We start from the raw sequence: 13,162 nt of genomic DNA, 5'->3' as shown, positions 1-13,162 counted from the left end.
TGACCAAATAGTTTTTTTAGGGTTATGTTGAATTCTTTACTGGAAGTCAAGTGGTACTCCTAGACCTTCAGGTACATGTATGTCAAAAATTAAAGTAAGTTCTCATTATAATAGGTAAGACAAAGAATGTAATTGAAAAAGATAATAACAAAAAATATAAAACTATTTTATTGTGAAGTGTAAAAAGCGTGCAAAGATTATATGTAAACGTACAAAGATACAAAGATGATCAATATCATGTCAATCACAATACTATAATCATTGTCTCTTGTAAATTATTGATTAATATCACTGACAGTTGTAACTTGACACACTTATGTTACCACTTGTCACAAGCGTGATAGAAAACCTTATATTACCTTAATTGATACAACAACCCAAACAGCGTGGCTACAAATACAAGATTGTCTCTTTAAGCACACCATTCTACTTAAGCGAAACAAGTTTGGTGACTAGATAATGTCACTATAATAAAATGACGCTCATATCTTTTATACAAACTGTCACTGATTTTTTGTGATATCTATATGTAATAATTTGTAATATCATTTTTATGACTAAGATATATCACAAAATTAATTTGAGATACCAATAAAACATTGACATAGTATGCTACTTCTCATTCTTTCTTTACCATTTAAGCTTCCTGTAAGACCACATCTGATCGAGAAAGAAGTGACAGCTAAAGATACGTTATTTACGGTAATTTTAAATAACGAGGATACAACGTGATCAATGGCTATCTAATTTCTATTTTAGTTCCTCTTTTATGTTCTACATTCCACGGTCGATCATTTAATGTCTAATTTTAACTCAACTACTTCTTCAGTAACATAATTCGTCAAAGCATAGATTTATCAACTACGTATAAATACACATCAATACAAAATTAAAATTTATTTCATTGGGAATGCATGAATGAATAAACAACCACAACATTCCAGAGGAAAACAGCTATAGATGATTCGTTATATATTTTGAGATGCAATGTATAACACAGTTTTAGGCTTGGTGTAAACCCTACGCTGAAATTCGTATGCGATAATTATGTACATTGCAATAAATACAATAACAAAGACTGCTATAATTTACAAATGTGTAAAACAAACGGAAAGGTTTAGGTTCACTTATAGCGTAAGACATGTAGTTCAAACAAAAGACAAACACAGAAAATAACACAATAATCACTTGATGTGTACTTAGTAATGTAAATAGTCATCTATATTGACAAAATTAGATTTGATTGAAGCACTTCATCAATATGGTATAATGTATTATAGAGATGATATGGTTAGTAGAAAAAAGCATGAAAAAATCCAAAGTCCTCATATATCTGCACCAATATGAAACAAATGTTTACCGCAAAATATTTGCAGGGTAACAACATTAATCATAACTTAAGACTTAGTAGCTCCATCAACATGTTTGTGTTGAAGTAGAAAACGATAAATGTTAGAAGGAAGCGCTTAATCAGATAGTCGTTAACTTCTCTAGTAAGGTTCATAGTTAAGTAACAATTAAAATTAACAAATAAAGCGTAGTAATTAAGGTGGTAGTCTCATTCTTACCCCAATTTTGCCCATCATTTAATTTCCTTGATACTTGTACTGTGAAATAATGTTGTGCATCCGATGTCAAGGTTTCAAAGAAAATGAACCTAGTGTTTTTTCTAGGTCGACACTCAAATTCCTCATTTTTTAAAAACGTTTCTCTACATGACAAATCAGCCTTTTTTCTGAACTAATTTCATCCCGAAGAAATACAAAACTAACAATACATTGTAGTATTAATATATATTATGCAAAAGTACAATTTATATTGTTCAATAACGTTATTCATTGGTCGGGCATCTTACTAGCTTGAAAAGTGTTAGAAAGATGGAAAATGTCCAGTATTGTGCATCGAGAGATATGGAGAGTGATTTTGTTTCATGTTTAGTCAGTTTTTTAAATCATCAATTATACTACTCTTGTACGTGTTAAGAGGCAGCAGTATATGGGCTGCGAAGTTTTTAGCTACACAGGTTTTCTCCTTATTTTTGTCTGCATTAAAGTGAGTATGATCCACTATGTCTTAAGGATCTGGTTCTTAATGGTTAACATCTTGATTTTCTTTTAGAGCTATTGAAACAACCGTCTGAAGAACACATTCGTTCATAGTGTCATGACAGTTAAGCATGACAATATAAGCATGACAATATAAGCATGACAATATAAGCATGACAATATAAGCAATCGCGATCCAACAGTCGCATGAGACTACCAACTTAAATTATTTGTACTCCGACAATTCTTCGAAAATATATATTGTTCCAGTTGATAAATCATTCGGCTACAGGCATGAATGAAATATGAAATATTGTATTAACATAGTATAATACGCCCCACTACCTGAAGCGAAAGGCGCATTTAATATTTTTATGTGCATTTAACATGGATATATTACTACATTTTAAAATTACACTATCCGTTTTCAGGTTTGATTGTGTTTTTAATATATAAAATAAACAAAAGCGTGAGTAAATCTAGCCGATTGCTAAAAAGAAATCACAACTTATACAACTAATAGTATATATACCTACTATAACTATGAAACTGATAACTATGTATTATGCAACTGTATGTATATCTATCAACGTCTTCCCTGTATTAATTTAATACATACTTAATGAACATACTATTATCATATATAGATATAAATCAATGATACGGCAAAGTGGTAATATATCATTTTTTTCTATCAATAACCGGGGTTGTATTACATATGTACATACATCTTGTTTTTAATTATTGCATTTTTAGAAAATGGATCAATATGTCGTCATTGCATATGTCTGATGAAGAGTAAGATACATCATGTACCACTATCATATTTACACTATGCACTCTCACGATAAATACTTATCTATGGAGTTACTGCAGTATCAATTAAAAAAACCTATGTATAAGATGTTTGATTGCAATATCAATTAAAAATGTTTAGAATGTTTGACTGCATCATCAATTAAAAAAAAACTATTGATTAACTGTTTGACTGTCTTTCTGTAACTATGCATTATAAATATATATTTATATTAATATATATATATACCGTTACAATTGTTTGAGCATCCAACTGGATAGGAAATGGGGAACTTTTTCAGTGTATCGAAACACATGGCATGAATATACCGCACTCATACAAATACAATACAATTGTCAATATAATATGGAAATCTGACAAAATCCTTACACATTTGCATAGACTGTGTTCGCTTCTAGATAGTCTTTTACTAATTTGTAGCAAAACACGTACTGGTCCTGCAAAACAAATAAAACCAAAATTTGAAACAGGTATTGGAACAATAGATACATAAAATAATGGAGACTGTACGGATAAAAAACCACACAAAAGAAATCTAGCTTGTACAGCATTAATGTAAACGCTGCATTGGGAAGAGATATTTTCATTCAGTATTTAAATGAACACTGATAACTACTTATTACTCAAGTATATAATAAACGGCATATTTATATTATGTTTATTTCCTGATAACAAATTCAAATCCACGGCGTTTTCATGTTGCCGTTATTCATAAATTAATAGAGAGTTCGTTATCAATGCCATGATATCTGTATTAGTTGTTGGCTAGGAAAAACAAGGTTTTGACAAGTTCAGGTAGATGGAGACTATGGAAAACTTGTATGAACTGTCTATATCCTAATACGAAATGCGATACTTTGTCCACTAAGACGGTTGGCGTTTTGTATGGCTGTTTATATCCACAATTTATTCGAACTTCTGTAGTCTTGATAAAAAAGGCGGACCTGAAAATGTTTTGAATTTAATACCTTGTTGGGAATACATTGTGGTCTCCGGATCTGTAGCTGTCTGACCGCCGCCATGATGTCTACATCACCATCAATTTCTAAACGTTCCATCACATTACACATGGTACATACAAGACCACTCTCTGTTGCCCCGTCACTGAAATTATATATATAGATGTTACAACGCAGCCGACAATATAGCAAACTTTAAGCCATCGCTTATATAATATCATCAATGTATTTATATTAAAAAAGCATGTCGACATCACTAACGAAAACACATCACAGAGGTAAAATAACTGTAGTCAAGACAAATCTGTACCATCACTCTAATTATATATAGACGTTTTTTTTTTATACATTTACAAACCAAAGTCAACTAAGTGATAGAACAACATATTGAATTTGTTTCAAAAGGTTCCCTTACTGAAATCATACAAAGACTTGGTTACTGAAATTATTAAAGCATAGCACATTATTGAAACTACATATATAAACAACCAAAATTAATAAAGTTACATGTCAATACATTGAATAATTGTAACAAACAATAATGACAGCATCATCGAATTTAATCCAGATATAAATAAATAGTGTCCTAGCAGAAATTGCAATACAACTCCTCACTAAAATTACATGTACATATAACACATCACGTAGATAACGTATAAATAAAATGCATCACTGAAATTACGTATAAATATAACATATCACTGAAATTATGTTAACACACCTTACTGAAATTACATATAAATAAAACACCTCACTGATATGTATTTAGATACGGTAAAATGTATATTTGTTATATCAGATTTTTTATTAATTACTCGCCTACAGGTGATGATAACGGAAGCAGCATCCATCCCCCGCCTACACTGAATAACCTGTATCAACTCCAGCATAAAGCTAGACTCTGGCAATGACATCCCCCAGGAAGGAGTTTCGAAAAGTGTTATCTGTGTGTCCGTCCCTGTTTCCTGTTTAGATGAGATATTGAACATCAAATCAAATGAATACTCTTGTGATTGTGTGTTTCAGAAATAAAAATTAGATCATGGTAAACTTGATCATCTGGATATCGCATGTGCTTATATCGACAAGTTTGAAAATGCATGTGCAGTCACATTTTATGTGAAAGGATTGTACAAAAGGCACTTAAACTACTATGTTTTTCGCCCTCTAGTAGTTTATGGTAGCATAAAGATGAGGAATAATGAACACATCTCATGTTGTAGCTGTTTGTAAAGATTACAATCGGTTACATGTTCTCGGGTATCGAAAATACATTACACGTGCTTACTTTGTTTTCTATTGCTAGCTGCTTCTCCTCGACACGCTCAGATCCTACAGAATGGTAATCACATTGTACTGTTGTAACAAGAAAGTTGCCAAATTTGGTTCGAGCTCCTTTCGTTGTAGGCCAACTTGGCTTGTTCTGAAAGAAATGAAACGCATAAAACATCAGGAAACAAACATTCGTTATGAATAATTTGTCTACATTAAAGTGCAATTCGTCTAAGAATAATCTTCGATTGTTTATTATCCAACAGAAATAAAACACTTATAGAGCAAGAATAACATTTATTATATCGATCCTTAAACACAAAGCCAAAGAGAACAAAAAATATCAATTCTTTCTTTGTGTCTGAATCGGAATTTAATAATAAAATTAATACAGCATTATCATTGTCATTCTGTAATAGTATACACAATAATAAAATCGTACTAGAAAAAATGATTGAAACCAAATCCTTAATAATACTTGTTCGTACCTGTAAGGTACCAATGGACACAACCGTATCCGATCTTTCCTGGGCGATCAGAGACAGGAAGTCAGTAGTAGTGTTGTCCATGGGATGCTGGGTAAGGATGTAGCCGTACGGAGTTCTGTATGCCTGCATAACAGCAACGATTTTGTATACTCCGCCCGTATACGGTCCAAAATAATTATACTATGTTCAATAGTTATCCCATAATATAGAAGCAATTCAGATATATGATTTTGACTCGTGTCAAGCGTCCAACACCACCGAGCCATTAACGTCTGAACCTGTTACACTGCGCCCCGACAACAACCTTTTGCTTAACTATGTAACACGATGTTTGATAATGCCACTTCCATTGTTTATCTGAAGGTTAAAAATGTCGATTTTATGCGATAATTACTCATATGATTATTTCATACTGCATTTACAGCTGTTATATTTTAGTTTTTCAGTATCCCCGACCTATATACAAATTATAACATTTCTCCTATTCTAATTAATCCACATTTCAGAAGCAAAAGACCCGTAATGTTTTGATAGCTGTAAATTATTTCATTCTTTTATCGTGTGTCGAAATTGTAACAATGTGGTAACGTCTTCAAAGTTAATTTTTGTTTAAAGACAATCTTACCGGTATGTTGACAGCATTGATGTACCCGGATGTAGTAGACATAAGGCGGGTCTTGTACTTTTCGACTGTAAAGTAACGATACATATTTGTTCATGCTAGCAGTTTCCAAAATTGCTTGAATTACATGAAAAATACATCAGCAATAACACAGTCTGGATATCGTCGAGACAAGCGTATACTTCTTAATCAAACTAACGATTTATTGCCCTCTCGCTTTCGATTTTATCGTTTAACTCTTTCAAATGTAACTTTTAGATGGCGCTATTAAGTTTATAGTTAAGTTGGACAATAGCACGTCCAGTAAAGTCCAAAATGTATTATTGTGTGACATTTTATATTATCTTGATATTTCATTACGTGGGCGATGACCACAATTCAGACGCTGTCGTTGTAAGGTTGCGTGTTACGGCATCGGGTATTTCAAAAACAATCAATTGTGTGTTAAAAACATAACCTGGATTTATCGAGATATATCTAAAAGTGTATATACCTGCCAGGATAGCTTGGTTCCGGTTTTTGTTCTTGTTCTTTAGAGCTGTCTCGAAATCTGTGGTTTTGTATTCTGGTTTTTCAGCATTAAGAACCTACAATTTGATTCATAGTTGAAGAGGAAGCTAAATAGTATATACTGTGATATCTAAAAAAAATCGATAAATCACTACTCTGATGCACTTTAACAGAACTATGACATGTAATTTGTTGTGCTGTTTGATAATTTTGGAAAACACGCAAAACAAACATATTTCTGGACTACCTATGTAAGTCATGTTGATAAAATATGTTGACAAAACAACCATTATATTATTATCACAATGTGTATATAAGATACCATAGGCGATATTGCTATAACAGGATATGACACTTTAAGCGCATATATTTATTATCTATGATCTTGAAACTGACGGTGGTTGTGAATAAAATTACACAGATATACCACATAAGAGTATATCAATTATCAGAATGTCCTCACTAAACGTTATTGATAATCCTGATCACAACAAGCATATCATTTTAGGGAAAATAGTAAAATCTCTGAGTCTGAGGTAAAGCAGATTTCTGGAAAAAGGTCTCATGGTGTTCGTCTTGAAATCACCCATCTCACTTTGTGCGGTGTTATTATTAAAAAATCATAGTATTGTTGATCCATATAATGCCTCTTTATTTGCTATAATTGTGTGATATTACTCAAAGCCGTCTTTTACAAAATTTCCAAATATACCTAATGTGTATGCCTTCATAGAAACAGCAAAATTCAACAGCTATAGTGTATCATATAAGCACGTTTAGCATTACAGCAACGCGCTGTTTTGCGCAGAATATGTTGTCCATTCTAGGCGTACAGGTTGCCTTGAAACACACATTTTTCTCATATTTTGCTAAAATTGCCCAACCGTTTAGAAACTTACATGACAAATGCAAATAATTTGTTACTATCTATTTGAACTTTGGCACGAGTAGCAATATGCTTTTGCAGTGTCTTTGTCCCTTGGCTTGACATTTGCGTTAGTCTTGAAATAAAACGATAGGCATTTTTATATTTTTTTTTTCTATTTGATTCTGGAAGACATTTTGTACAAGATAAAGGGATCACAAAAAGTGAAAGAAAATGTTGAATTTTCGATTAAGATTTAATGTTGCGCGGCATTCTTTGTTCATAAATTTAATCATGTAAATTGTACATTTTCTACATTGTTGCAAATTTTATATGCCTATGATATTACATTGTTTACTTGTCCTGTGTTATGCCTGCATTGCCAATCACGAAGGCTTTATTCTTAATTTTTCAATTGTTTGTTAGTTTTCTTATGTTTAAATTAATCAGATATCATAAGACAACATCAATCTGTACGAGGTAGTAATGTAGTTCAACAACAAATGGTATGCAGCAAATAATGCATCAACTTTCACTTGTCAGTGCGTTCGTGATCCAACATTAGATCGGCTGTCATGGCAACGGCAGAGACGGTGGTTTTACAACAGTGGCGAATCTATAAACTTGTATGTGCGACAATATTATACTTGATAATTTATGCCCTTGGAAATCGTCTGTAAAAATATCGAGTAATGTTAACACTTGCTTTATAAATCTTCCTAACGCACCGCGTCCTAATTACCCAAAATCAATACTTATGAAATAGATAAGAGCGTAAAGATATCCTTATGAGAAAATGCCAAACGTCGTGTAGAAAAAAAAAATATTATAAAAGAAGTTATAACTTGGCACTTCCCTTGTTGATGCAAACTTCTAATGGCCTTGGATAAATGAACGGACATAAATAGAATATACAGCAAATTTATCAAGCTCCTTAGTATGATGAAAACTTGCATTATGTTGATTTGTACGATAGAAATACGTTAATGGGGTGTGCTGGATACATTTACTGAACACTTATTAATGTATTATTCCATGACGTTACCGAGAACCAAACAAAATGTCCAGATAGGGACCTTGGACCGCGAACATTGAAATCCAGCTGTTAGAACAGGTAGAAACGATAAAAAAATATTACGTTAACTTAAAAATATTTAGAATTTTGTTCTGTTCAATTATACATGAAATTATTATCCAACAAGCGAAATTCCCTCGTGTTATAGTCAAAGAACTGACCAATACGTAATGATATATACGTGCATGCTCAAGTACTGAAATGATGAAATGAAAAGAAAACATCTAATATGGGTCTTTGTGTAAAGCTCCCATGCTATGTAAGCTTGATCTCAAGGATAGCATTAAATCATAGCAATTATATATTATATGGCATGGTGTCATAAATGATCGGATTTACGGTAAATAATAGTATCTTCATGTTTTTTGTTTTTGTTTAGTTTTTTTTCATATAGTGAAACTCTGTATGGCACACTGTTCTACTACTTACTTCATACTGCTGCCTTGGTATGCCACCCTCGAGCATGTCTGTGATGACTCTACAAAGGTCTGTCTTTGACATGCTTGTCGTTACCACGTTTAATCCCTCCAGTACAATGAAATGAAGCATTTCATACTGTTTCTGAAATAATATGTAAGAACTGCAAAAAGCCATCCGTGATCTTTTTTTTCTCTCTCTCTCTCTCTCTCTCTCTCGAAACTACGATCACGGACACGTTCACGAACTAAAACTGCTTAACGTTGCTCTACTTATCGTAGATGTTTAACATTACGGTCTTAACTATTACAGCGTTTCGTCAGCGTCATGTCTTATGGCCCATCTAAGTCGGCTTGCAGAATTGCAAAGACTTTTATTTCAGGAAAAAAATATCGGTATCAACACAAGAAAAGGACAGCTATTTATATAAGCCCAAACCTAACGGTTTATTGAATGCATTATGAAGAATAATATAATGATAAGTATAAATAAATACCGCTGTTTGTATCATATTCATTCGGTCTTTCCGCATCTTTTCAACGTAAGCAAATACGTCAATTTCTCGACTGCTCACTCCTTCCAGCAACAAAGCGTCCATTGCAATGTAGCTACCCGTCCGTCCAATGCCAGCGCTGAATATATTCATCACATATTTTGAATAAAACATAGCACTATCAAGAGAAGTAGAAATGGATGGCTTGGAATCTGTTTCTCTTTCAGGGAAATAAGGAAAAGGAATAATATCAAGGAAGTAGAAACAATTTGAACAAATACCTGCAGTGTACAATCAAAGGACCTTTAAGGTCGGTGTGTCCACTCTTCACTCGCTTGTAAAACTGGAGAAGTTCGAAAGGTTCCGGTACGCCGTGATCTGGCCATCTGGTAAAATGGTACTGTATTACTTGTCTTCTGCTGTTTGTCTGCAAGAGTATTATTACTTAATGTCATATGTATTCAATATTATATGGTGATGTTGTTTTGGTAAATGTACATGTCACATCGATGCAATTACGCTCAGTTTGTAGTACTATAACAATGTCATTTCAAAACGCAAGGCAGAGCTGCTCACGTATATATTTCGTAATAAACATAGTGATAAACATGTGGCGCACTTGTTTGCTCTTTACTGAAAGCTTTCTAATGGTGTAGAAGGCGTATTCTGTCTCCTCCTGTAGTGTCACTTGAAATAGACCGAGTTCCAATGGTCCCCCATCACTGCCTGTCCAGTAGGTAGTACACTTGACCTGGCAATGGTATCATTTTAAATATGACAATGACACATTTATATAAAGCGATTTTCAAACATTTAGAGATCACATATCGTAATTGAAAAACATTCCAATTAAAACATTTAGCTACAATTAAAGCTTAAGTCAAAGACCACTTAAACATGATATGATTGGTTTATAGCTCTCAATTCCAGCAAACGGTACGTAAATCATGCATATATTGTTAATATTCACGAAAAACGTTGGGCAAGGGCTTAGCTATTTTACTGTATAAGCTATATTGAAACAGTATAAAAATATTCAAATACGACCAACAAAATAAAATACTTTCAACTCGGAATATTCATAAAATGTATGCTGATTTAATGCCTAGAAATCACCTTTCCAACTTCCACCAGGTTCGCAAGCATAATTATTTTTCCACATTTGTTTTGCCATGTCATCCTCCAGAAATCTTCCAATGTGATCGTCTTTGGGCCTAATAAATAAAGTATCAGAGGACGAATAGATCATACGTTGATATAAAAACTACCCATATTTTTGCCGGATATAGTGTTTTGGGAACATATGCCAGCCACTGGTTACAATTGTTATGTGTTGGTCTGTGAAGTATTGTCATTAATAACGACTATACATACTTAAAACGAAAACTGCTTAAATCAATATCATTCCCGGAAGTCAATACAAAGAAGTTGTTTATATTGATATTTACTACAGATATCAACAGTCAGCATGACCGATATGTCAGTAGTATTATCACAAGGATATAGATTTCTAAATACATTGTAATTATACTTGTATAGATACACTGCAAAGCAGACTTGATTGATTAATAATATTTATTTAATCTTGCTCGCTTTATTCGGGCGATTTACTCACCTTGTGTGGCAATGTATGCCTTCTGATTTCGGACACCCTAAAAGGATATAATTTACATATACATAATTTTCATTCATTTGATGTTACATTATATCAGAAAAAAATTCGTTATGACCGTCCTTAAATGTCTATAGCTATTGATAGGATGTCATCCACTACTAGACTGAATAAAAACTGTCAAATTATTTGATTACATTATGAAACATTGCTTTCAAGACGGTATATTATGCTCGTATAACAATTTTAAATGTTTAATAAACCCCTACACACATCGATAAAATTGGCATTGATGTAGTCAGTGCTGTCGTTTTGTTCCTTCTTTAGGATAACTCTGGAATGGTCATCTGGAAATAAAGTTGAAGGTAGCGTTACAACACATCAACCGATGAACCATGCCATCAACTTTAACACTATATATATGGTTTCGATACTTATCATTAAAAGCTCGTGGTTTCTGAACATCATACATAATGGAAGAGCGTACTATATCATCAAATTACACTACCCCACTCAAATGAATATTTGGTTTAATGAAAAGTTGTTTAATACTATACACTTACACATTTTAATTGCCCTACTTATACATTTACGTTTGAAGACAATAAGAAAGACAAACTTACATGGAAAGGTAGTTTTGAATCTATTCAGTTGCAAGTTTTGTGGCAAATTTGAAGCTTTATGTGGATGTTTCAAGCCATGAGGTAAGCTCTGAAAAATTACAGTTAAGATATATTGCATGTTAAAAGTTTGAGGAACAAATTTCAGTAGGTGTTAAGATAAAAACTTCTGGCAGTGAACTTCTCAGTGATAGCTCTCGTTATCGCACATCGTTAAATTAAATACCTTACGATTCAGTCAAAACATTATCAAATATCCAAAAGCTCCAATACAATAACTTTGCATTAACAAAAATATTATCCTACAACATATACTAAAAAATAATCCATAAAATGTGTATAATATAGTAATAATTTAGACAACAATAAAAGTGATATATACTGTTAACGATAATGGTTACCTTAAATTCCACTTCGTACATATCGTTTTCATGTTTCATAGTAACGACTTCCTTTAGGTCAGAAACCAAGATCTTCGTTTCTCCTCTTACTTCAGTGTCATTAGGGCCATTCACATAAATAACCTCATCCTCGTCGACATCCGTCTCTGTAACTTTCATTTCGGGAAATGTTTCTTTCTTTGTTTCCGTGGTTACGACATTGACATATATATTTTCACCTGCTGTAAACAAAATGTGGGAGATAATTAGGTAGATATGCTTTTAAATAAGCATCGGCTTGGTTTACTTTTCATTCAATTCAAAACGACAAAACTGCATGCATACTTTAGTGTCACACATACAAGCAAACAATTAAAAAAGAGTATGCAGACATACCTCTGCTGTTTTTATTCGGTGGCATATAAGTACTACCCGACGGTTTTTTCCTTCTTGGTATTTTGCGTTTTCTGAATAGAATATATATTCAACTTTAATTTTAATGTTATATTATTATGTAAAAACAAAGAAAAGATGAATTTATTTCATATACTGATTTCCAAGAAACACCAGTTCTTTAAATCACTTTGAATGATATAAAGATTAAAACCTCTTTATATTTTCGTAACATATATTTTGACTACATAACAAAGATATGTTGAATGATAGAAGATATGCAATAATGATGATATAATGTGGAAATTATTACAATATTTGTCTTTTTCTACCTTTTTTTCAAAATACAATGAAAACAGGAAAACTACCCACTGATAATGGGACATCTCTAATGCGGTGCTACACTCTCATTATGTGAATCAGCCGCGGCAAATATATCAAACACGCAAAATATATAAACACGCATGAACAAACTAGTTCATTTTGAAGAATGTTAGACTGGTGGTCAAAGCCACGCATCAGAAGCCTTATTTTAATCGGACGTAATAGATGTAATCCCGAAGGCATTCATATTTGTTTACATTTGAATTCAGT

At 32.7% G+C, this 13,162-nt stretch overlaps 1 protein-coding gene across 1 annotated transcript; it reads right to left on the bottom strand.

The window, feature by feature from the left end:
- Nucleotides 1–3,227: 3,227 nt before the first annotated feature.
- LOC117326443 (receptor-type tyrosine-protein phosphatase S-like) lies at nt 3,228–12,513 on the bottom strand. The gene is made up of 15 exons (XM_033883191.1): nt 12,197–12,513; nt 11,799–11,886; nt 11,449–11,522; nt 11,179–11,215; nt 10,680–10,777; nt 10,183–10,314; nt 9,845–9,990; nt 9,567–9,702; nt 9,083–9,214; nt 6,697–6,790; nt 6,207–6,271; nt 5,582–5,704; nt 5,110–5,244; nt 4,637–4,786; nt 3,228–3,299 (listed from the first exon to the last, which is right to left on the bottom strand). Exons 1-15 carry the CDS (start codon nt 12,353–12,355, stop codon nt 3,228–3,230), a joined length of 1,641 nt encoding a protein of 546 aa, XP_033739082.1. The 5' UTR covers nt 12,356–12,513.
- Between the last annotated feature and the right edge of the window lie 649 nt (nt 12,514–13,162).

The sequence above is a fragment of the Pecten maximus genome, chromosome 4 (genome assembly GCF_902652985.1).
Source record: "Pecten maximus chromosome 4, xPecMax1.1, whole genome shotgun sequence".
Classification (NCBI taxonomy): domain Eukaryota; kingdom Metazoa; phylum Mollusca; class Bivalvia; order Pectinida; family Pectinidae; genus Pecten; species Pecten maximus.
This window is presented reverse-complemented; position numbering and strand designations above follow the sequence as displayed.

Coding starts and splice junctions, on each gene's coding strand:
- LOC117326443 (XM_033883191.1), bottom strand. CDS start 12,355: ATGAAAGTTACAGAGACGGATGTCGACGAGGATGAGGTTATTTATGTG. Junction 11,216..11,448: donor TCAATGCCAATTTTATCGAT/GTGTGTAGGGGT, acceptor ATATCCTTTTAG/GGTGTCCGAAATCAGAAGGC. Junction 9,215..9,566: donor TGAATATGATACAAACAGCG/GTATTTATTTAT, acceptor ATATTATTTCAG/AAACAGTATGAAATGCTTCA.